This window comes from Filicampus tigris, chromosome 13 (assembly GCF_054856515.1).
Source record: "Filicampus tigris isolate MCC_2025a chromosome 13, RoL_Ftig_1.0, whole genome shotgun sequence".
Classification (NCBI taxonomy): domain Eukaryota; kingdom Metazoa; phylum Chordata; class Actinopteri; order Syngnathiformes; family Syngnathidae; genus Filicampus; species Filicampus tigris.
Window position 1 is genome coordinate 6,386,148 of NC_141229.1, and position 25,213 is coordinate 6,411,360.

At 41.9% G+C, this 25,213-nt stretch overlaps 2 protein-coding genes and 1 long non-coding RNA gene across 10 annotated transcripts in view; 2 read left to right on the forward strand and 1 right to left on the reverse strand.

The window, feature by feature from the left end:
* Positions 1 to 358: 358 nt before the first annotated feature.
* Positions 359 to 4,777, reverse strand: LOC147137377 (uncharacterized). Its single transcript, XR_015089320.1, has 2 exons — positions 4,543 to 4,777; positions 359 to 2,020 (listed from the first exon to the last, which is right to left on the reverse strand). It is a non-coding gene; the product is annotated as an uncharacterized LOC147137377 (long non-coding RNA).
* On the forward strand, positions 1,080 to 19,871 carry ddhd1a (DDHD domain containing 1a). 3 transcript variants are annotated; one of them, XM_086049645.1, is made up of 14 exons: positions 1,080 to 2,070; positions 3,435 to 3,614; positions 6,428 to 6,529; positions 9,691 to 9,819; positions 9,940 to 10,087; positions 11,174 to 11,283; positions 11,386 to 11,492; positions 12,560 to 12,822; positions 13,526 to 13,601; positions 13,683 to 13,832; positions 14,292 to 14,356; positions 15,035 to 15,207; positions 15,300 to 15,500; positions 16,366 to 19,871. In XM_086049645.1, the coding sequence occupies exons 1-14, from the start codon at positions 1,374 to 1,376 to the stop codon at positions 16,551 to 16,553; spliced, it is 2,589 nt and encodes an 862-aa protein (XP_085905771.1). In that variant the 5' UTR covers positions 1,080 to 1,373; the 3' UTR covers positions 16,554 to 19,871. The 3 variants fall into 3 exon arrangements, with proteins under 3 accessions (XP_085905771.1, XP_085905769.1, XP_085905770.1); XM_086049643.1 differs by lacking the exon at positions 6,428 to 6,529; XM_086049644.1 differs by lacking the exon at positions 6,428 to 6,529 and having other exon boundaries at positions 12,731 to 12,822.
* Positions 19,872 to 20,953: 1,082 nt separating this feature from the next.
* Positions 20,954 to 25,213, forward strand: part of fermt2 (FERM domain containing kindlin 2) — a 42,520-nt gene continuing 38,260 nt past the window's right edge. For 2 of the 6 annotated variants that reach the window (XM_086049520.1, XM_086049523.1), the window contains exons 1-3: positions 21,180 to 22,266; positions 22,523 to 22,582; positions 23,893 to 24,051. In XM_086049520.1, the coding sequence (XP_085905646.1) occupies positions 23,895 to 24,051 (157 nt within the window). In that variant the 5' untranslated portion in view covers positions 21,180 to 22,266; positions 22,523 to 22,582; positions 23,893 to 23,894. Of the gene's footprint in view, positions 22,267 to 22,522; positions 22,583 to 23,882; positions 24,052 to 25,213 lie in introns of all 6 variants that reach the window. The other 4 variants (XM_086049525.1, XM_086049524.1, XM_086049522.1 and 1 more) reach the window with 4 other exon arrangements.

Here is a 25,213-nt window from a genome sequence, read left to right on the forward strand (position 1 = left end):
GCCTGGCATGCACATTACATTATTTTCAGTATATTTTTTTCAGGTTATTAGGATTCTTTTACGTTGTTTTCTGATGTGAAACATCCCCGATTTTCCATCACGTTGTCATGTAAAAGTACCATGAGCTCCATAGGTGTGGATCACTCAAAGACAAGCTTCTGAAAAGCACTTTTTAGCTGACATGAGGGGCACGAATTTGATACCAAAAGGGCCAATTTAGGCCGAGGTGACGCTTAAGTCATACGTATTTGTATAAGTGCTTGTCCAGGGCCAAAACGTGTGGTGCGTTGTTGGACTGTGGAGGGGCGGGGACTTGTCTGCACTTTATAATTCCCACTCTGCAGTAAATTAGAACACAGCAGGGTAAGGTCTGTTTATTCCAGAGACAGCTGCCTGGGCCTCTCTCAAAGTATTCCACTCTGTCCACCAGCCCTCTACTTGCACAGGCACACACACACACACTATACATTATATACTATATTATAAATAAAAAAAAAGATACAATGGTACTTGTGAGTTTAATTTGTTCTGTGACCACGCTCGTAATTTTTAGCCAAATTTTAGTTTGTCAAGAAAAGAAAATTGAATCTTTACAGGAACAAACACACATTTTGTCAGAATAAAAAGCCATAACTTTAAGAGAATGAAGTTGTATTTTTCAAAGATGAAGTCGTAATATTGTGATATTCAATTCAAAGTTCAAGTTGAAACCCAAATTTATTCTTGTAATATTACGCATTTTATTCTCAAAAAGATTTTTTAAAAAAGACTGTATTCCTGTAACAATACACTTTTTGTTTGTAAAAAAACAATTCTAAAAAAATGGCTTTATTCCTGTAAGTGTACCCATCATCCATCCATCCATCCATCCATCCATCCAGCTAGCAAGCGAAAGCCGAGGAGCATCCTTGCAAACGGTCTTTGTCGACATCTAGCGGACGAGCGTGTAGCAGCAGTTGTAAAACAATTTGTCGCCATTGGTTGGTCTTTATCGCCATCTAGTGGACAGAATACGACATTGGACGTTCGCGCGGTTTCGACGTGCGCGCTTCCGCCCAATGCGTCACAGCTGTCAAGCTGCGAACGCGCACCACTCTCCTCCACTCACAATGGACTACAACGTCTCCTATTACTGTCTTTGAATTGAGCAGAAGAAACTCCGCTAGGACGCTTGAAAAGTAACATGCCCATAAAGTGGTCGCCACTCTGGATTGAAGCGCCTCGGGGAAATCGGTTCAAATAAAGGGTTTGAAGTGAGATAGAGCCGTAGGAAGTCTCGCTAATAAGCTAGTCACGGACTTCTACCGGCTTCGTTAGCCGCGGCTAGCTCATTAGCTACCTAGCTAGAGTGATGCTAAGTGGCTCAAATAGTTATGAACAATTGTGACATTACGTCATTAAAAGAGAAAAAATGTCCCTTGGAGGGGGTGACGGCGTCTAATAACAACAATAAAAAGTGGCATTCGGTAGTTAGCGATGGGTGCGAGTGCTGTCAAGACATGAGCCCCATGGACGAAGCCGTGCTGCCCGGGATGTCGTCCGTCCAGCCCGGGCTGGACGACCGGGACGGGCTCCGGCTCTTAGAAGATCTCGGCTGCCCGCCCGCCGCCTCACCCTACGTGGGCGACGTCAACGGCGAGGGCCCGCTGTTCGAGAGACGAAAGCGGTCGCGCTCCAACAGCTCCAGGCACCACTTCGGCGAAGTGGTGGCCGAGCTGGGTCCTGAGGAGGTGCGCTGGTTCTACAAGGAAGACAAGAAGACGTGGAAGCCCTTCGTGGGACATGACTCGCTTAACATCGAGCTCATGTATCGGAAGTACAGCGAGCTCAACCCCGGTGCGGCGAGCCTCCCGGTAGACGTCCGAGGACTGAACGGAGAGGTGTCGGTGGAAACCCGGACCATTGGTGTCCTCGGAGACCGAGGATCCTTGGACACATCCACGCCATCCATGAGCACGGATGAGAGGGACCTTGACAGCATTGATGTCCATGTGGAGCCCGTCTGCGTGCGGGGGGGACTCTATGAAGTGGACGTTAGGGAGAGAGGATGTTACCCTGTTTACTGGAAGCGTAAGTATCCCTTAAAACGTGCATACTGTTCATTAACCATGCACACATTTTAGACTACTACGTCTGCTAGATTTCCCTATGATCCTTCAAAATCCAACAGGAGTCTTTATAAACGTGGTGGTTAGACAGACACTTCCCATATATTAACTCATTCTATCCCAATCGCATATTTATATGGGGTTCGAAAAAGTCTGGTGCTGAATTAGTTAAATACATACATTTATAGCATGTATAATTGAACAGATTCAAGATTCTCACAACTCCCGCAGTTTTCCGTGTTTTAGCCCACACTTGATCATCCCAAAATCAATTTTAGTACCGCAGACACATTTGGTCAAATTTGACCGAAAAAGCCATGGTCTACATAAACTTTGTTGGACTTGGGCCAAAAATCAAAGTTCATGTTTCATGTTTGTTAAAAACTAAAGGTGAAATAATGGGTATTTCTATTGCTGTCAAATTTGACCCAAACAGTACGCAAGGATGTTAGAGTGGCTACTGTTAAAGTGCTAAAACACACAGTTATCTAATCTGGCCTGAACACCTTAACAAACAAGCCTGCACATATTTGTCAGCGTTACGATGTTTCCCTGTCTGCAGCCCGTCTTGTTGTGACTTGGCACTCTATCCTGTTTGTGGTTACACATCCGTCTCATTCGTCGCCTCGTAAAAACGGTGAATAACATTGATTCTGCTCGCTTAAATATTCTTTGATCCGCGTGTGTATGATCATCCTTATCTTTAGTCACTGCGGCAGCAGACTGATTAATGTGCGAGACTAATCACAGCTGGCCCAACTCCATAAGCCACTGAGACTTGGACCTGCAGGATTTGTTTGAGTTAAATTACAATCAACCCTTTCCAGAAAAGTAGCGACGTAACCTATTTCCTCATATAGTAGCCTGGCACAGAAAATACCAGGTATTCATAAGCAATAGCGAAGGGCATAATGTTTGATTCATTGTTTGTATGCAATTAGTTGTGACTATGAAAAATGAAAAAAGATGAAATATTGAACTGGTTTAATGAGAAGTGATTCAATTTTAGAATGCTAACACTTGGTATAATATACATAGTAAAGATAGAAAGTAATACTTCAGAACTCACTGGGCGGTGATTCACAATGCAGATAGCCAATGACCCAAAGCATACTGTGTAAGTAACCAAGGAGGTTTTTTTTAAGGCTAAGAAGTGGAATGTTATGCAACAGCCAAATCAGTCAAGTGGATTTAGCATGCATTTCACTTTTCTGAAGATGAAATTGGAGAACATGCAATAACTGTTAACAGTTTGAATCGAAGCCGAGCAGAGCATCATCAGGAATGAAATCTAGCATCTTGCTTTTTTTTTTTTTTTTTTTGCAGAGCAAGACCACATTCCAGTGCTGCGAGGCCAGTGGTTCATCGACGGCACGTGGTTGCCCCTAGAGGAGGACGAAAGCGACCTTATCGAATGCGAGCACCTCAGCCACTTTCGCGGGCAGCAGACGCAGGACACCTTCGACGCCAGCGACATGGTCGCCAGGACCGTCGACGGGAAGGACGGTGAGCCATTACTGTACATAGCTCAAGTACGGTGGAACCTGTACCTTTTGACGTGCGATTGCAAAGAGGAAAATTGCGACCATGGTTAACTTTGTCCAATTAATTTTATCAAGCAGATGCTATTGCTGCTAGCATAAAGGCAAATGACCGGCATGAAAATAATGAGACAAGTTTACAAAGATGAACGGGTGTCTTCAAAGACATGTAGTTTTACTTTGTCAAACAGTGGTTAACTTCTTTTCACACTTATACAACAGTTTTGTGTTGATAACCACAGAACAGGAAATGGAACCTACATACCTGTACATAGTAAAGGGTGCTGTGCTATATTGAAATGATAGAATATCAAGACCAAAAAAAAAAAGAAAACGCAAAACTCACTCCTGGTAGTTCTGTCACCTACTTACCAATTCCAAAATTTCAACAACAGCCTTGTAACCTCATAGTTAGGTTTTTGTCTCCATTTTGGGTACCTTCACATTCCCCATTAAACATTTAATGGCCTTCAAAGCCAAATGGACTCCCCCTGATGGCTAATTTCCTGTGTACTCAGCAAGTCCCTCACTCGGTCTCCTCGTCAGCCTTTTCACCTCGGCTGAGGAAATCGCCGCTGACGTTTACAAAACTCTGTCGGCCGACTTTGCACTGGAATCGATGACTTAGTCGCGCCTGATATTCAAAACCTGCTGATTTGACTAACAAATGCTGGGTTAGGCCTTTTAAAATGTCAAACCCAGATATCTCCTTTCAGTTTACACAGACCTCAGTGGCCGAAAGAATTTCTACAAAGTATGATGATAGTGCTCATTTATGTACCTTTTCCCATTTAACATACAGTACAGTGGTACCTTGACTTAAGCATTTAAATCATTCCTTTTTTTTTTTAGGGGGGGGGTTCCTATTGGACGATATTCAATGAAAAACTCACCTATTCGCATTGTTTGTGCTTAGGCTAAAACAGCATTACATCTTAGTGCCAAGGAACTGTTGAAGTAAGTTCAGAAGCCTCATTTAGAGTAGTCATTTGGCAAAAACTTACAGTATCTAGAGGCAATTACAGCTCAGTATGAAGCTTTTAGGGGTCCTTCATTTACTTCATTGCTTACAGATTCTCACTTGTGGCAGGGCTCATCCCATATCCCCCACAAACAGTGAATCGTCACTCCGCCGTATGAAAACATAAAGGAGAATGTAAAGAAATAAACTGGTGTCATAAAGTGTTATTACTCTATGTAGTGTCGTATCTGTGTGCCAGATGTGTGGCTTTAAAGAGACGGTGGGGCCGGGATGGCCATGTTTTCACTAACAAGTTCATTTTATATATTTTTTGATCAGGAAAATGAAAAGAGTTGTCATTTTCTATTTTATCAATCAATTTGGGAGAAATTAGGAAATAAGTGACTCCATGAATAACGCCCTGTTCGACCGGAGTCACGGTAGTAACCGATTCGAAACCCTCCATTGGAAATCATTGTACTTTCATTGCTCATAACGTCCAAAAACGGCGGTCAATTGGCACCAAAATTTATGTGGACATCTCTACTAATGCCCACTTCAACATATCAAAAGCATTAACCTCTCCGTGGCTGATTTATATGAGAATGAGGAAATGTGGAAGTGAGCAGAGCTACATAGGCTGGGACCAGCACACACTGCTTATTTGCTTTAATAAAAAAAAAAAAAACACTGCTTCTTTGCTGATCACGGTTAGGACGAGCGAGGCATTTAACACCAGTCAGTATATTTACAGAGACTGAAGTGGAAATGAGTAGACGTGCACATTTATTTGGATGAGGAATGGCCCCATTTTCTCGATCGACAACACGCCGTCCAATTTGGAACGTAAACAGCCGAAAAGGTACGTTCCAATGGGGGGGCGTAAAGCTCCAATCTGCCTGCTGCTGCTGCTGCAAGCCGCCGTCTCTCTCCTGAGAATTGACACGTGTTTAGCGTCGCTAAATGTCCGAAATATAACCAGTCGGGGTTCGTGTGCGCATTCATGCTCTTGTCCGCTTCAGCTTGTGAAAGTGGAGGAGCAATCGCCACGGTATTTTTGATTTTGTGGAGGTGATCACGATGACATCGCGTTTTATGTCAATAAATCCAAACTATAGTGCAGGACACTTTTATACTTTCACGGGTTGAAGTGGACAAGAGTAGTAATGTGCATTTTCATGTTGGTGGCGATCGGTCACCGTTTTAGACAACAGAACTGACAAAGCGAGGGAGCAATATTGGCTCCCTGCCGTGACGTAGACAGCTGAGCCCGAAAAGTTGACATAAGCCACGCCCCGAAAAGGGGCGGGGAAATTGGTTGTAAACCTAAGCCCTTAAATCACTACAGAGTCTTTAACAGTACCTTAATTTCTCTTATTGTTTTATTCTTTTCACACAAGCAGCGGCATACGTGACACTTGTTTGTACCTGAATTTTGAGCTCACAACACAAAGAAAGAATTCCAAAACTCATAAAGTGGGGCACTGTTAAGCCAAGGTACCATTGTACAATAACCGTGCTGTTATGTTTGTGCTAAGATACAGTAAATGCCAAATATGAACCTGATGGTGCTATGATATAGTAAATGCCAAGGTATCAACGTCATGTTCTGCGGTCACTACCCCGGTCATCTCTGGCATGCGTCAAGCAGCGATGCGTATCAGACCGTCAGGCTTGGTAGCAGGCAACAGTACTAAGGTGTTCTGTCGTGGCCCTAGCGGTAATCTGATAGCATTGCCACTCGACTGACTTGTTCAACAACAATGACCGGGGTACGCGGTGTCAATGGCCATCACTCACTCTCTCTTGGTTGTTAGTCCTCTCCCACCTGCCCCCTTTCTACCTCCCCTTTCTGTTCAAATGGAGCGGCTATCAGACGAGCGCTAGAACAACATGTCACAAGCGCAAACGCTGCCAAGGTACTGTATAAAAAAATTAAAAGAAAAAACATTAAAAAAGTTTTTTTCAGTCTGTACCCTAACCCACTAGCTTCAGTTTCCATCCTCTCTACCCCTGTAGACCCCTGATATGTGTGGGACTAGACTCACCTTTAATTTTTGAATGATCTGATATTTAGAGCCATTGTAGCTGAAACTGGTACTAGTTGCTAGAACTTCCCCTTGTGTGCTGTGACCTAGAGTTTGGTACTGCTGCTCTTTCTGTCGCTTTCCTCGGTTTGATGGTGAATAAACCATGGTGATGCTGGCTATCCCTGGTCCGCATGGCATGTAATATAAATAGAACATGACCTGTGGAACAGACGCTTACTTGCAGTAGAATGTGATGCAGAATTTGAATGTATGAAGAAACGGCATGTTTTGGAAGCCATTAACGTCGCATTCCATATTCAACACTTTTTTTTATCGGTCAAAATGGTAAAAATACCAGACCCTGTGGCGAGTGACCAACAGCATCAATTTGTGAAAAAATATGAAACTTTCTGCCCATAAGCGACACACTTAGATGACATGACATGTAAGAGAACACACATAGACACATAAAGTTCATTAGAACACACGCTTACATACTTTTACACAGTACCTGACTTGCACTACAACGTACACTTGCATAGCATGCGCTTACATGGACCACAACTTGTAGAAGACACACTTACATACACTACTGTCAACAGCTCCCCCTCTAAAAGTGAGGAACAAAGCCCGTGGTTGAGATCCAAACACACGGGATGAACCAAACAGAGGAGCCATTGTGGACTTTAACTACAGAGTCCTCAAATGTGTTGTTCAGCTTGTTAGTGGCCCACTTCTAGACAGACTGACCCTCATCAAAAATGAGAGGTCTCTGGGCTATGTCCTTGTATTAGACTAATTCTGTAGGTAAACAAGTTACACTGGTAGTTTAGTACTGCCTTTTGATGTTACTGACACATCCGTAGCTAGTGTTCCAACCGTCCACCGCAGGTCTTGCGTTCTAGTCCCAAGCCCAGAGGACGGCTTAGCTCCCGCTGTCCGAGTCAGTCAGGCAGTAGGATTTCCGCTCTCTGCCCATCTCCTCTAGTTACACCACTAAGATACCAAGTTCTTGCCAGGTCAGTCCTTTGAGTCCTAATCAGCCCTGGTGTGTTCCAGGTCTGTCTCGAGACTGTCTCAAAATGGAGACATTTGGTTCAACGTGAACTATCAGGAGTCCTCATTGTACAACAGTAGCAATTAGCTAGTTTGTGCCTTGGCGGAAAAGGAATGCTCAGTTACTGCTACACCTAGTGGTTTTCATGAGATTTTATATTGAAATTTACAGTACAAAGTTGGGTAGTGTCGCCACCGTTAGAACAGAACTTAAGCCGGGGACCCTCTGTTAAAAGGTCTCTAGGTTCTGTCCTAGATGACAAGCACAACAAGTAGTTCTTGATAAGAATCACTTCTGCTTTGCCGGGTCACCCAAGATACCATTGCAAACGAAACGTGCGTGTTCCGGCAAACTTGCCCTTTTGGTCACTATCCAAAACATTGGTGTGGCTGCGACTGTCATAGAATAATTTAGACAGTCCCTCACTGCCTACCTAACCTAGACTGGCTACTTTCGGGACAGTTTTATTCCCCTTTTTGGAGGCATCACTGTCACATCCTTGCTGGAATTCAAACAGAGAACAGCAGGTTGGAATCTTCTTTCACTGCCTCATTCGTGGCCGTGCAATGTGGCCACACGTTTGCCTTTATAATTCGGAGAGAATGTAAACGTTAGTGCTACGACGTAGCTCCTTTTCTCAATGCCAAGACAAGATAGCATAGCATTTTAAAAAAGTTGAGTTTCATGGTTCATGGTTGGTTGCCAGTCCCGTGAGCACTTTGCCTTTCCCTTTCCTTTCACAATGCAATGTCTTTCACTGTAAAACTGGAAGTGCACAACCCTCTAGCAAACCATCTCTTTGCTGATTATATCATCGTTTGCATGTCAAGTCAGCATCTGACCGAGGAAGCTTAGTACAATTTCCATTCGGGGCTTGGGATGTCTTTCACTTTTAAAGTGATGTGGGGCTGCATTCATCCCCCCCTTAAGTCTTGTATCTCGTATCACAAATGTGTAGACTTCACGGAAAACTTCATTTTCTGTGTTTTTCCTTTGTGAATACACGATTTATCATGAAAAAAAAAAAAAAAACAGTTTGAGAAGTAATCCAAACTAGATCATGAGTGCTAGAAGAATGTCACTTATGAGTGGTGTGTTCTGTGTTTTTGCATGGGTTCTTCTTTTGCTGGTGTAACCTTTACAATATGGTGCTCCTTTCCAAGCATTTCATAGATGGCACCACATCATTGTGTATTCTTCTTCTGTACCTTATGACAAAGCCCTCCTACGTGCCTCAGCTTCTACTCCGCTGGTTTTCCATACCCGTTGCGCTCTCTGAATGTTCTGAAACTGCTGTTTCCTTGCCATTGTTGCACGGATGTAGTGGAAGCTCTCGTCGCTGCCATCACGATGGCCTTCTATTAGCCAGCAGCAAACCTGCCGTGGAAAAGGTAGTAAAGTATCAATAATGCACTTTGTTTGGCCTGGACTGTGTCAAAGCACGATCCATCGACCAAATTGGAGATCATTATGCCCATCAATTCCAAAACATGTGAATTCTAGTTCGGTTTTGCTTCGTGTGACATTTTCAGCCGTCGTCAGGACTGCATTGCCTCCCATGTCCTTCAGCCTGTTCTTAAGGACTTCATTCCCCAAATTGTTTTAGTGCTGTCCAAGGGAACCACTGGCCCGCCGCCAAAGTCTTCCATCAATCTCATCTGGATGATCTCTCTGCTGCTGTTCAGAACATTCAAAGGGCTTATCTTAGTGCAACAGTTTTGTCTATCCCTTTTCTATGCCTCTGACTTGCTCTAGAATAGACTCCTTGGGTAAGCAGGACAGAAAATCAAGAACTGACTGCCTTGCTCTCAATTTCCTTCCAAATGCAAATCTGTCCGGCAGACTGCAGTTGACAAAGTCTGCTAACAGAATCGCAACTCTTACCTTTGTTTTACCTCTCTTCTATTCACCCGGGCCTTTACCAGATAAACCGTGTCCATACCCTTCTTAACATGCCGTCACTCTGTTCTCTCTCCCCGCCCCGATCATGCAGCCATCCACAGCTTGAAGCTGAGTCGGACCCACGTGGACTGGCACAGCGTGGACGAGGTCTACCTCTACAGTGACGCCACCACATCTAAAATTGCTCGCACTGTGACACAGAAACTGGGCTTCTCCAAAGGTCTGTCACCAGAGGCGTGGCCGAAAACCTTTCAGTGTGTAGGCCAGGGGGAACGCAACACCTCAGTGAGAGGTGGCCATCCATGAGCACACGTCATTCGCATTCTGTTCTCTCTCTCAGCCTCCAGTAGCGGAACCCGGCTACACCGCGGTTACGTGGAGGAGGCCTCCCCGGAGGACAGGCCCCCGCGGACCACACACATTGTCTTTGTGGTCCATGGGATTGGGCAGAAGATGGACCAGGGACGCATTATCAAAAACACGGGAATGTGAGTTTTAGTCTGCGTTTGCACTTTATGGAAAGCACACGTTTTTCTGCCTTTTTCCGCATCAGTATTCTGCTCACGGAATTGAGGTGGGGGGACTAAGTCAAACTGGCAATATTTCACGATAGCCGTAACAGTAGCTGGAAAGCACTGTATTGCTGGGACAGGGGTGTTAAGTTTCACGCACTGATATTTCTCTTATTTCATATGTTGCCACACATCTAATAATCTGACTTTGCGATGCCGTGATGCATTGTAAAAGTCCAGACATTGTGGCAATATTCCACTTTGGTTGATTCTGAGAAACAGGCACCAGGTGGAACACCTCTTAAAGCTCAGATGCAGAATCCCAGTATAAAAAGGCTTATTTGGATTTGACTTTGGAGTTCTTTCATTTTTTTTGTTACGCTAAAATCCCACATTTCCTCAAATCAAGCCACAAAATAAGATTTCAATTCAGCTGCTCTTGAAGATCCAAATTTGGTTCCAGTTTGGACCCAAATTTCACTCCTAATTGGATGCATATTTGTCTTCTATTTGGACACAAATTTGGTTTGTTTTTGCATGTAAATTTAGTTCCATTTCGAGCTCAGATTTAGCTCCAATTTATATCAAAATTGCCCTCTTGGACACAACTTTGGTTCCAGTTTGGACACCAATCTAAAAACATAACGTGCATTAACACAACATATGTTTACATGATCAAGAAACATAACTGGTGTTTATGAATCATGAGCCTGAAACCCAATTCAAAAATGACTAGAGAACCATTTTTGCTACAGACCTAAAGGAAACGTTGCTCTTGCCAAACCAAGACATGTGTGTCTCTGTGTCACAAAGATAGTCACGCCGTCGCTTGAGGCTTAGGCCGGCTAAGCAGGTAAAGTAGACCAAGTCGAGCTGCCGAGCACCTTAAGCCTTACTTGCGACTACATCGGGATTACGGTCTACAAACATCATCCTCAGTGAAGAAGAAATGTTGACGTGACAACGTCAAACCACTTCCTGATTTATTTATTTTTTCCCCATGCAGCCAAACCCACAAAATAAACACACATTTTTCTGTGACACCCTCCATCCCATGTTCAGGTTGAGGGAAGGTGTGAGGAAGATGGAGGAGAAACACTTTTCAGAGCACAATGATGAGCACGTGGAATTCCTTCCGGTGGAGTGGCGCTCCAAACTAGCCCTAGATGGAGGTTTGTCTTCCGATTGTGCATTTCGAAGTAGTAATATTAAACTAGCAGTACTGAATCAATGATGACACTACCCTACTTATACACTGTTATGTGTCTCTATAGATACAGTGGACTCCATTACACCAGACAAGTTGAGAGGCCTGAGAGACCTTCTCAACAGCAGTGCCATGGACATCATGTACTACAACAGTCCTCTTTACCGAGATGAGGTAAGTGAAAGTCTCGTAGCTGCTTATTGATCCATTTCGGTCGTTGTAACTCCTCCACCGTCAGTGCTTCTCAATTATTTTCTGTTACGCCCAACCCAGCAAGAAGAAGACAATTCGCGCCCTCCCCTACCCACTCTCTGCCGCAACTATAAATAATAGCGTTTGTCTACAAAATAGTTATAGGTACACCTCTGCATAACATCGTATCCTTGTTAACAAAAAGAAAGGGATATAGTTCAACAAGAATAACCTTATTAACATTGTTTATTAGTCTGTAAAAGAAAATTTTTTAAGTGCATCAATTTGCACGGTAGAGTTATTACTCGCTGCGCACAATGGGCAATTAGAGTGCCACTTCCAACTACTGGAATGGATGTGCAATTACATTTTATTGTAGTATGGCGGAAAAAAAAGCATATTTCCTAGGGTCACACACGCCGCCCTCAGCATCGCACCGCGCCCCCCGAGGAGGGCCCGCCCCACTATTTGAGAAGCACTGTCCTACGTGAAAGGACTCAACCAAGTTGTTGATTCATAGCAAGCATAAGAAGTGGGTGTTCACGAGGCAGGCAAGCGGTGAAGAAAGAAGTCAAGGAAATACACAGACCTAACGTTTTTTTTGGTAACCATTGTAAGTCCTCCCATGTGACTCTCTGGTCAATCAAATTGTTTTATTATATTGTTTTATATAATCAAGTAGTTTCTTCAGTGCATCTTTGTGCGAGGATAGCAAGTGGGTCTGTTCTAGTTGGGCAAGTGGTGAGGGTAGAAGCCAAAGAAATCCTCTCTCATGACACCACTCTAGCCAATCAAATCATTTATTCAGAGCAGCTTTTTGCAAGTGGGTGTGCGTAAGGCTGGCAAGCGGTGAGGCGAGAAGCCATTGCGTATTTTGTAGCCCATTCCATGTGGCCCAATCCATCTCCAGCATCTGCTTGCAAGTAGAGCAAACAGCGAAGCAACTGTAGCCAGTCACATTGTTTATTCAGAGGAAGCTTTTAGCAAGTGGGGTGTGGCCGAGCGATGAGACGAGAAGTCACGTGACTTGTTTGTTCCTTTCTATTCAGATCACTAAGGGACTGACACAAGAGCTGAATAGACTATATAGCCTGTTTTGCTCACGCAACCCCGACTTCGAGGACGGAGGAGGCAAAGTGTCCATCGTGTCGCACTCGCTGGGCTGCGTGATCACGTACGACATAATGACGGGCTGGGACCCCGTACGCTTCTGCCTTCAGGAGCACCACGCCGTGGAGGAAGAGCTGCACAAGCACTGGACGTCCTACGAGGAGAGACATCTGCTGGAGCAACTGCGCTACACCAGGAACAGGTCTGACGGGTCTGTCTTGTTCAAATGCTTTAGCAGGGGTCACCAACGTGGTGCCCCCAAGGACCTCTTGAGTAGCCCGAGGGCCTTTTCTAAAAATAGCTCATTCCGATAACCGAATCGGCCAATCGAACGGATAAAGTAACATGTTTTTTGCTCCCTTAATGCTAAAAACAATGAAAATATTAATTACAGGCAGAACATGTGTATTCTGCAAAAATTGTAAGATTTTCCATCTAGTTTGGGCGGGATGTTTGAACGTTTTTATCTTTGGCTTATGTTGTAGTGTCTTAATGTGTACAAAAAGAAATACATCAATTAAACTAATCTGCCATTTTCTTTGCTGATTTTTGACTATTTTAAAAGAGCTAATATCACCAATTGCAATATGCAATAAGAATATTGGAAAAAATACAGCTATATCCAAAAATAACAGGATAATGGACAAAACATATTAAATGAAAATTACAAGCATATTAAGAAGAAAATAATCAAAAAAGAATGATAGTTAATTAAATCGAATTATATTAGTAAAAATGTAAATATTAGTAATGCATGTGAGACGAAAATACAATGAAAACTGTCTATCAATTATCAAGTGTAAGTCAAGTGTTTGCACAGTGTAGCTCACTTGCACCACCACCTGCCCACTTTGTGTAATAACATCTTCCATATAATTTAGCAAGTCAGTGTATTTTGTTTACAGATTACGAGAGCTGGAGAATCAACTTTTAACACTGGAAGCCTCTAAACCATCAGCGCCTCCTGCACTCATATTTAAGGTTTGTACACGTCAACTCTGATGCCACTCAAATGGCAACTGTTGATTAAGTTACATCTCTTCTTCCTTACTAATACTTCAGGTGGAAAACTTCTTCTGCATGGGTTCTCCTCTGGCAGTCTTCCTGGCACTAAGGGGCATTCGACCTGGCACCAGTTGCCACCAGGACCACATCCTTCCGACATCCATCTGCAGCCGCCTCTTCAACGTCTTCCACCCGACGGACCCCGTGGTCAGTTGCCCAAATACTTGTGGAAATTAATACCTCCCTCAAATACGCTAAGAAATAAAGATAAAACAGGTGGTTAGTTAGCTATTATTACCTCAATTTATAGACACTGTCGTCACACATGGATATAGTCTCTCTGTGTGAAGTTGCATGTTTTATAATAGGAAAAACACACAAATATTAGGAAAAAGTAGAAATACAAGAAACAATACAAACTATTGTGACAAATATTACAGACGATATTACACAAATATAAATTATTTATTTATACAAAATTTATGAAATCATAGATGCAAAGCAAAACTGTTCAAAACTGGTATGACAAAATTTAAAACAAAAAAGACTTAATTCAAAATATTTTAAAAAGTTGTATAAAAATCCTTAAAAAAAATTACACAAACTCCGTTCTAGAATTTCATATGGTAGCTGTGAACACTAATTTTCTGCTCTTTTTTTTTTCAGGCCTACAGACTGGAGCCCCTCATCCTCAAACACTACAACAATGTTGCACCAGTGCAGATACACTGGTAAGATTTAGGTAGCATTAACATGTCATAAATCCATGTCCAGTAGATATAAAATGTCTACACACCCCTGTTCAAATGTCATGTTTGTGTGATACACAAAAACCGAGACCAAGATAAATCATCTTAAACCTTTTTCCACCCTTAACGTGATCGATTACTTGTACAACTCATTCGAAAAAAATAAGATCTTTTAGAATGGGGAAGGAAAAATACACAACTGAGATAATGTGGTCTCACATGTTTTGGGGGTGGCAGGCTGTGTTCAGAATGAATCACATTCAAACTCATTTTAAATGGCGCAAATAACATGAAAACGTTCTAGTATGCTTTACAAAAAGTTTTTGTAGTTAGAGTACAAGCCATGGTTTGCAGGAAACTTCCACAGCATCAGAAGCATCTAATCATTTAAAAATATCAGTCAGTAAAAGGGTAAGAAAGAAAGAACCTCATTATACTGTGGCATGGTGTGGAAGTTTTTTTTTAATGTGCCTTCTTTAAAAGAGATCTCTTTTTTTTCTCGATTGAGTTGTACAGGTCATATTTATGGTGGGAAAAGTTTTGAAATTATTTATTATTATAAGTCCTCTTTTTAATATAACAAAAACCTTGCATTTGAACAGGGGTGTGTTGACTTTTTATGTTCACTTTTATATTTATGTTTGATGAATCCTTTAACAGGTGTAGCGCCACCAACCCGGCACCTTACGACGAGGTGCGACCCACTTTCCTCAACTTGACTAAGGAGCCGACATCCGACATGGAGAGCTTCCCGAGTCCGAGCACATCTCCCGTGCTCCCGCGAAGACATTACGGAGAGTCCATCACCAACTTAGGCAAGGCCAGCATTCTGGGTAAGATGCTCTCGGAGCCTGATCATCCACTGCTAACCTGCACATGAAGCACCAAGACTGAGTTTCCCCTCTTTCTCGCCTTTCCTCTGTAGGAGCGGCGAGTATCGGGAAAGGCATCGGTGGCATCCTCTTCTCCCGCTTCTCGCGCTCCAACAGCCAACCCTCGGTCTCCATGGGATTGGAGGGCGGGTCCAACACCGAAGACGACGAGCAGCAGAAGCGCACCGAGAGCCAGTCGGCGTACGGCCTCTCCACCATGGCCCGGCCCACCTCGCCCACTGCAGATGTGTCATGTGAGTCACCTCATAGACTCTCCACCCCCTCGCAATCACAGCACAAGGTTGATCACAATGGCGTCTTCTTCCACGTATTATTCGTTCTTTTCATTTTTAGCTGGCAATCGAAAATGTCAAAAGTGAAAAAGAACTCATTATTTATTTTTTTTAATCTGACACAAAATAACATGTCTTTTATGCATTAGTAAAGTATTTGTGTTTTTTTTTTTTACATATATATTTAAAAAATATAGTGAAAGGAATTTAGTGTGTTGTAATCTTTAAAAAAAAAGTGTTTTATATCATTTAAAAGCAATTATATAACATGTTAATATAAACTAAAGAATTACTTGACTACTAAAAGGAATGGTATGTATTCTTGCTTTTAAGATGAAAATGATGAAAGTATTGTGTAAATGATTAAATTAAGTAATACCTTTTTTAATACTAAAACTAAATGAATTGTTATCAAAAGAAGACTTTGTTTTGGAATAAATACTTTTATGTACCGGTACTAACTGCACAAATCTAGTCTTTAAAAAACAAATAATAAATAAGAATTAAATAATAAACAATTGTTGCTGATTTGACCCTCAATAATGTAAATATAAATAGATATCAATTTAGTTTTCATCTGAAAAAATGCACACAAAAAACTTTTGAGGGATTTGTTTTTTTTAAATGAGTAATTGCATTGATTAAAAATATATATATTTATTGAACAAAATCAATCATTTATATTATTCAACATTGTGAAATAGTGGTAAGCACACCAGATGGATAAACTGTATTTCAGTCCCTTTACAGTAGCTCACATAAGTACACCTTAAAAACAATGGACAATGAAACTGAACCCAACGTGTGTGTTTTTGTGTGTTGCCAGTGGAGCTGGAGCGCCGCATTGACTTTGAGCTGCGCGAGGGTCTGGTGGAAAGTCGTTACTGGTCAGCCGTCACGTCGCACACAGGCTACTGGTGCTCGCATGACATCGCCCTCTTCCTACTCACTTTCATATACCAGCAGAGGAAGACACCCTCTGACCCGGGAGGAGACACCCCCGAACCTGACTGAACACACTCACCCCTACACACCTAGCAACCCTTTTTTTTTTTTTGTTGATTCTTAGATCGAAAAAAAAATATTCTCTCCTTTTTTATGCACAGATATTTTTCTTATGAGCCAGTTCTATGAACTACAAGTACTAAGCCGACTTCGTTTCCTTCCAGTACAGTGGAACCTCCAAAGTGGACCAAAAAAAAGAATGTCACCATAGTAAACCAATGCACAAAAGGTTTTAGCGCTCCCACACCCTGAAAACACTTATCAAACACTTTTTTAAGTATTTCTTTGCACCTCTTCTCACTGTCTCACTATCAAAAAATGGGAAATCGTATAATATCACTTTGAGGAAATGAAATGAAGACTCTCTCCAACTAAGAGACATAGCATGCTTACTTCAAGATGTTTGTCGCTTCCACTTGAAGTTTAGTGTAAAACTGATACATACAACAACATTATAGATTTAACTCATTCAGTACCAGACTTTTTCAGACCCTCTGTGATATGACATAAATATGTCATTGGGATAGAATGATTTTAAACACCAACATTTACAACTAAACCATAAAAGTTTGTCTAACAAAAGCCTGCTAGCTTAATGCTAACATATGTATAATGCGAAACATCGTAGATGTCAAACGGAAATGAGCAAAGACTGTACACTCTAGCAACTTGGGCAGTATGCAATGTTTTTGTTACATGTTTACATTCTCCACTGTAATTAATCACTGTAAAATGCAAATGAGTAGAACAACAAAGACATTAAACTTATTGCGTTTTCAAGATAGGATATTTGAAACTGGTGTATCGTTAGCGCTACTATGAATAGCAAAACAATTGCGTAGATACATCACAATCTATGGTCACAAAACCGTATTATCAATTTAACCATTTCTTAGATTATAATAAAAATGTGAATTGGCGAGTTTCTAAGTAAATAATGGATACCAAGAGTCAGATAACTAGTGTATTAACTGAACATCCAGACCTCCCATTTACTTATATGCCTATTTTTGTCATCACACAGTTAAACAGTCAACTTTTGAGGTTCCACTTGAAGCGCATTTTAGTGTAGTTAATCTGATTTGAAACGATAGCCAGTATGACCTCGAAACCACCGTATCTAATTAGCATAGCAACAGTGCTTCAGTATACACAACCAGTCAAAAGTTTGGAAACACATTAAGAGGTCAAGAAATTTAAGCTATTAACTCTTGCTAATGCACAGATGTGAACGGAAAGTCATTCCCGGTCATAAAGCATTTTTTTTTTTTGGTTTACCAAATAATTCCGTCAATATTTCTCCATCATGTCGACGACTTAAATATGAATCTACAATTCAAGATTTTTTTAAAATAAAGTAAACATACTGAATTAGAGGGTGTTTCCTAACTTTTAACTGGTACTACAGTATGAGCCAATCTGAAGCCTTCGTGACACAGCTGCCTGTTGGATTACATTGGTTTGCCTTTTGAAACCAGCCAAATCGCCATTTGCAAGTATATAGTACTTTATTGTCGGTAATGGCCGCTTGTGGGCCGTTACTGGTAGGTTTGTTTGATCATGATCTGACCTTGTGGAGTTATTACCATTTTGTGTTTTATGGCGAGCCATCAAACCTAGCCGGCATGCACCGCCCACACACAATGACAATAACTTAAACCCTTGCAATTCAGCGTCGCTTGGCTGTCTAGTATACAAGGTTCACATTTGGTAATCATCGGACTAAATCTCAAGGACGTTGAAGACGTTTGTCTTTGAAAGTGACTTTTGAAAAATGAGTATAAATGTCAGCTTCGGCCCAAAATAGCAGACTTCCTGTGTCTTTTCGGACATAGCCTTTTTAGACTTTTTTTCGGTGGGTCTTCTCACGATAGACAAGTCTACCAAATTTCAAATACATAAGTGAATCTGGTTTGGGGGCAGAATGTTTAAAATCTCACAAGAATCTGTCGGAAGACACTTGGAAAAATCAACAAAAATGGCCACTTTGAGCCAATATGTGTGACTTTTTTGTGGGTCTACTCATGATAGACATAGATTTCATGTCTTAAAACTAAACTTGCTTCAATGACTAAATTTTCAAAATATCTATGATTACACCACCTATCCCCCATATACAATGCAATTTTTTGGTTCATTCCAAAAAGACTGATTTAGCCACCCAACAAATAAAAGCTTTTTGGGGGGCCGTTGAGACAGTTCTACTACCTTTTTACAACTGAATTATTATTGATTTATTGATGAGGGAATTTCCACCGACTCTTGTTGATGGACAGGCAAGGCATCTTAACGACTTCCTTTTTCATTCCCCAAAAAATTATGCCATTTGTGTTTGGAATGCGTCTTGGAGCATAAATAGTTGTATTTTTTTTCCACACCAACTCAAGCTAGTGTTGTCCTAACTAAGCTTCCGTTGCATGAACTGATGAAGCCTGCCCTGATGAGAGGAGAAACGTCTTCTAAATGACAAACAGAACAGTCCAGATGCAATCGATCCGATGCCCTGAGAATAAGACGACTTGGATGAATGAGAGCCCTCATAGGTATCTCTGATGAGTCCATCTTTTAAGGACACCTGGAAATAGTAACTCTGAAATGGCCATTTTAAACCAAAATGACAGTCTTCCTTTGTCTTTTCAGAAAGATTCTTTAGGGTTTTTTGTGTCTACTACTTCTGATTCACGTCTAAGCAAAACTGGTTTCGGGAGGCTGAATTTTCCATATCTCGATCGAATCATCTGTAAAAATCACCTAAAATGGGTGCTTTGAGGCAAAATGGCAGACTTCCTGTATCTTTTCAGGCATGACGTCTTGAGAATTTTTTTGTGAGTTATAACATTATAACAAGAAATTTCACAAAAGTGAAACTGACTTTAGGGGCAGAATTTTCAAAATCACTCAAACAAATCCATCTTAAAAGGACAGCATAAGCTATGTGCTGCTACTTCACAATCAAGGGCTGCTTCACTATTGTTTGTTCTTGTCATAGATGTGTGTCCTGTTGACTGAAAGCCACGCTGCCTTCCTTGACGTTAAATCAAAGCACACCACTGGACTTTATTTTCACAATGATAGAATATTTTTTATGAATGAAGGCACATTAAACAAAACACTCCCTATTATGTTCATTATCAATCAATAGATGTCATTAGACGGGATTGGAAAGACGAATATGTGTTAAAGGTGTGATTTATGACCCACCCACCCTGCTCTGTGCAATAATAACAACAAATGCCTGTGAATGGATCCTAACCTCCATCCAAAGCACTGTAACTATTTATTTCCTGTCATTAAAGGACATTCCTTATTTTGGAATACAACCATGAACCGCCTCTCATTTGTTCCTGTCAATGTTGTGGTATGCTTTGGATATAGACTCTCAACACGAAATAAAAGTCAGAGCACCTATATATTTAAGAATTGCAGTTTATTCAGTGTCAGCAGGTACATGCATGCTAGTCATTAGCTTTCGCTAACATGCTACACTGCATTAACATCTTTTTGGTGAAATGAATTTGAATTTCATGCTTCTCCTTCGGCCTTCCTTGCTTCTTTCCTTCCATATGTCCTTTTCTTCCATGCCCTCTTTGCTACCTTTGCCAAGTCTTCCTTCGTTGTTCTTTCCTGTCCATCCTTTTTCCTTTCTATCCCTCCTTCCTTCATCCTTGCTTATTTCCCTTCCCACTTTCCTTCCTTCTATCATATCTCCCATTATTCTTCAGTCTTCCTTGCTGTCTTTCTTTCATCCGTTCATCTTTCCTACCTTCCACCCATTCTTTCCACACGTCCCTCTTGCCTATACCTTCGTTCCTTCTCCCTCCCTTCCTACATTCATTCTTCAAGATGTTTCTTTGTCTTTCCTACCTCCTTTCATCATTCTTTACTTTCACACGTCCTTATGCTACCTTCCTTCTTTCCGTCATTTCATACCGTCCTTGTTTCTGTCCTTGTGCCACTCTCCTTCTCTTTCAATCTTTCATCCGTCCTTCCTTCCATTATGCCTTCCTACCTTCCATTCTTCCCTCCATCTTTCATCCCTTGCGTCCTACGTTTGAAACTTCATTCCTCCTTGCACCCTTCCTTTTACACTATCCTTTACCATTTCGACTGTAAGTTGCATTTTCTGTTCTAAGGTTAGTGTCACACATTTTGCAATAAAGTTCTATTCCCTTTCCACACACACCTGTGTTGCAGTGACGGAAAAGACTCGAATTGTGACGATGGCGAAAGAGCAGGAAATCGAATTTAGTCGCTCACAACATTTGTTGGAAATTGTAGTGGCTACACGTCACATAGGTGTAAAGTTACAAAATGCTCGCCATTGTCTTTGAACGACTGCATGCAGATGCGTAGGAAGTCTGACGTTTTTGAGGACAAAGGATGCATTTGTGGACCACTGGGATGTATGAGATTCTTTCCAAGCCCCAACCGCTCTCGCTCACAACAAAGCGGTGTTCTGGACGGTCAATGGGTCTCCTTGTGACTTTGAACGCAGTCTGGGAAACATCTGCACGGGTCCGGAGGGAGTGCATAAAACATGGAAACGCGCATCGGGACTTGCTTTTCCGCGCCGGGCCAGGAGAGGTCGGTCAAGTATAGCTAACGCGGGGGAACAATAGCTTCTATTGAGCCATCTGCTCACGGCTGCTTCCCCTGCTGTTTCCATTTATGGCCCCTCTGCTCACTCGCATGGATTGTCGGTGAACCAAAAACAGTTAACGCACGGGGAGAAGTGGGACGATATCCATCCGCTTCTCAAACTTCACCCTTCCAAAGAATCCTTGTTTTCTTCATTTTTTACTACTTTCCATCACTATACAAGTGATAGTCCATTTACAATATCTCCCTCCCTTCTTACTGCACATTCCATTTGTCTTGATTTTCTTTGTTTCCCTCTTTCTTACCTTCCATCCTTTCATTCCTACATGCTCCCATTCCACCGTCATCCTCCCTTTCCATCCATGCTTCCTATCTTCTTTCCTTCCTCCCTTCTTCCTTCCTTTCACTCCTCCTTCCTTAATTGATTCTCCTCCATCCAACATTATTCCTTCCTATCTTCCATTTCCTCCCTGGCAGGCTCTCTCCTTTCCATAACTGTCTTCTTTACTTCCTTCTATTCTGCCTTCATGTCCACTTTCCGTTCCTCTTTCCATGCTTCATCCCTTGCACACTAGGTTCAATATTTCCTCCTTTTGTACCATACCTTGATTCTCACTCTCCTTCCCTCTTCCTTCATATCTACCTTCCTTCCACATTCCACTTTCCTTTCTTGTTTCATTCCCTCTAACTTCCTTTCAAACCATTCTTGATTTTAACCCTCCTTCCACTTTCCCTTCATTCCTATACGTTCCTTCCTTCCTCTTATATATAAATCAATGTAAAAGAAAAAGAAGTGCCTCCCTGCTTTTATACTAGTATATTAAGCATGGTGGCAGTGGAGGAGAGGAAAAGTGGGATTGGAGCAGTGACGTGATCCTATGCTGAAAAGAGGAGGAGGGGAAGAGGAGGAGGAAGAGGGGACGGCTGGACTCCATTAGGACGAAGCCTGCTGGAAAAGTGCTTGGGGAATACTCCACTACTTCTTCCAGGGCGACTCGTCGGGATTTTCTCCCTTCTAATTTTGGACTCTCTTCCCCTCCCTAAAGTCATCCTGTATGCTATAACGAAGGAAAAAGCACTTTTGTATCGTGTCGCCGAGCGTTTGAGTGTCTTTTTTGTGAAGGTGAGTGTTTTATCCAGTTTACTTTAAGAGTTTAGGCGTACAATGCCGCTTTTTAAACCCTAGCTCATAGCCGTTAGCCTCCAACTTTCCGACGTGTTCATTTCAGCGATTTGGGTGTTGTTGTTTTAAATACTTACTGCCCGCTTCAGGGGCAGTACGACGCTTACATAATGAAGCATAGCCTACGTATGTGGACGTGTGTGGTGTTCAGTGCGAGACCGTTACTTTCCAACAGGTGAATGAATCACTTCCGCAGGTAACAAGCTCCTGCAAAGGGGTCTGGTGTGCCACCCAGGGACCCACCCCATCAACCCGGGTAAGAGGCTCTTTTTTTTCGGCCACGTTTAGCCCGGCGTAGCCACCCACCCCCTCTACTGGACTTGACCGGCTCGCTTCGAAAAGTGACAGATTGCCATTTTTTTTTCTTCCACAAATCCACAATAGGGCGCGTCTAAGACCACCACAATTAAGCAAAATCATGTTTTTAAAGCGATATTGATTCATTTTTTATTAATGTCAAGCCCTTTTTCGCTTGTTTAGTGGCGACTTAGCGTGGGGGCAGTAGCATCTGCTAATTAAAACAAGCATTGCGAGTAAAAAATGACCTCTTATCTGGGTAAATTGTACTCTAAATGCATAAAAACATGCGTGGGTATCAAATTACAAATGTATGTCGATGTTAGTCTGTGGTATAATGCAAAACCTGGCAACATTTAACCATTTCAAATACAAAATATATAGCCTGAGGACCATATAGCCTACTAACTGTTTTACATACTGTTCATTTTCCATGCGCGCACATTTGGTTTTCACTTAGGCCAAGAATATTTTAATAATTGTCTACTGTCAAATGAACTCCAGATCTTTTCAAAATGTTTTAATAGCTTGTCTGATATTAAGTGGATGCTTAATACTTAATATTTCAGAGAAAAATTATTGCCTGTTGCAAGTACTGAAAATTGTACAAGTAATTAACCACTCCAAAAAAGGTTTTCTATCACCTATATATGCCACAGAATGGAGGCTTGGGTCTAAATGAAATGCCTCAACTCACTTCAACATACATCCTCGACACCAAGATGCTACCGGATGGCATGAGTAACATTTTTGTGGGTGTAGGTCTCATGCCTGTGTCAAGGCAAACTTTGACCTCTGCATGACTTCTGTTCCTTATGTTTGATCATTCTTTTGCGGTTGCACTATTTTGCTACCCTACCATGGCACTACAAAGACTTACAGGTGCATGTTTCCAGGGAACCTGTGCAAATGTGGTGGTTACAGTGACAGTTCAAGCTTTCTGTTGAACATCGGTTCCACTATTTCATTAAATGCACACACATTCCCACCATTTTTCTTGATTTCACACACATCTAAAATACATTTTAGTTCACGGGGGTCAAATTTGACCTGGAGCAGTCTCAGTGTACAAAAGAAAACCTTACAAGATATTTGAATTTAGGTGTATGTTGGATCACTTCAGGATGAATGTTTTTGCTAAACTTGAATTGAGGCAGCTGGGCTCCTCATTCTTTTTGGTGCTGCTTCACCTCTAATCCAAAAGGCTTTTTTGGTCAAATCTGTAGTCCCTTACTCTAGTTTGTGTTTTTCCTTTTTTGGGGGGGACAGGAATGGCGCTGGACGGGATCCGGATGCCTGATGGCTGCTACGCCGACGGGACGTGGGAGCTGAAGATGCACGTCACTGACCTCCACCGGGACGTGTCGCTCAGGGTCACCGGCGAGATCCACATAGGCGGTGTCATGCTCAAGCTTGTGGAAAAACTAGGTGAGCTACGGCTAAGAGTCATAAAAACCTTCTAGCGCAGTCTTGGAGCGTACTCGTGCTACACTATTCAAACTGAGCTTGGGCCTACTTGACATCTGAAGTTGCCTACGTTAGTGCTGTGATGCGTACTCCAGCTTTGTACACCTGGCCAGTTATTTATGATCATCACCGCCTTGCACAACATAAACACAATGGGTTTGGTCATGTGATGTTCGCAAGCTGAGCCCTTAATGGTCGTTACCTGAACACTTAGCAACTGGGATGTCATTTTCAGTTGACAGCAAGTGGCAAAATGGCCAGTGAGAGGGATGAAAAAAAAAAATGGTGGATTTTGCCACTTAATTCGTACTTCACAAATGCAACATTAATCAGTAGTGCAGGCGCATAGAACATATGATTTTAAAGAACATTTTTGACTTGACTTCCCCGTTAAAAGACTGCAAGTCAAAGTGTTTATTTAGTAAGGCTAGGTTAGCAACTGTAATTGAAGTAGATTAATAAACTGTCTTTTCATATGAATTCATGTTTCGTTTGTCTTTATTGTAATGTAAACCTAACTGACAGGACCAAACAAAACATGCATGTATAATACATCAGATATTGTTTATCGTAATACAGAGGAATTTATTGCTTGTGTTTGTTAAAAAAAAATACATTGGAAGAGGACCTTAAAAAAATAATCCTTTCTTTAATCTCATTCGCAATATTAAGAGGAAAAAACCCAAATCGCAATTACATTTATTTTAAAAATCGTTCAGCTCTACTCACCATTTTGCACAATAGAAATAAATAATAAGTCATATGAAATAATCCACAAAAGTCATTGGCTCAACCTATAAAGAAAGGACGCAGTTGTGCAAGAGTGGTCCTGTGTTGCAGCCACTTGAATGGTGCAGTGTTTAACAAGGGCCATAGAGGAAAGAGCTGTGGTTTTTTTTGTTGTTTTTTTTTTTTTTCTTGGGGGTGGGGGGTACATGGAGTGACAGTGTATCATGTGTGGAAGGCTGCCTGCCCAAATGCCCGACATTCCTGCAGGGCTGTACTAGGCTTTTATTCCCGGCCCACGCTCCCGCTTTTAGCTCTCCTGTCTCGAACCGCCTCATGATTGAGGCCTTTGTTCACTCTGCTCGTCTTTAGCCGGTCGCTGAATTGTGTTGTCGAG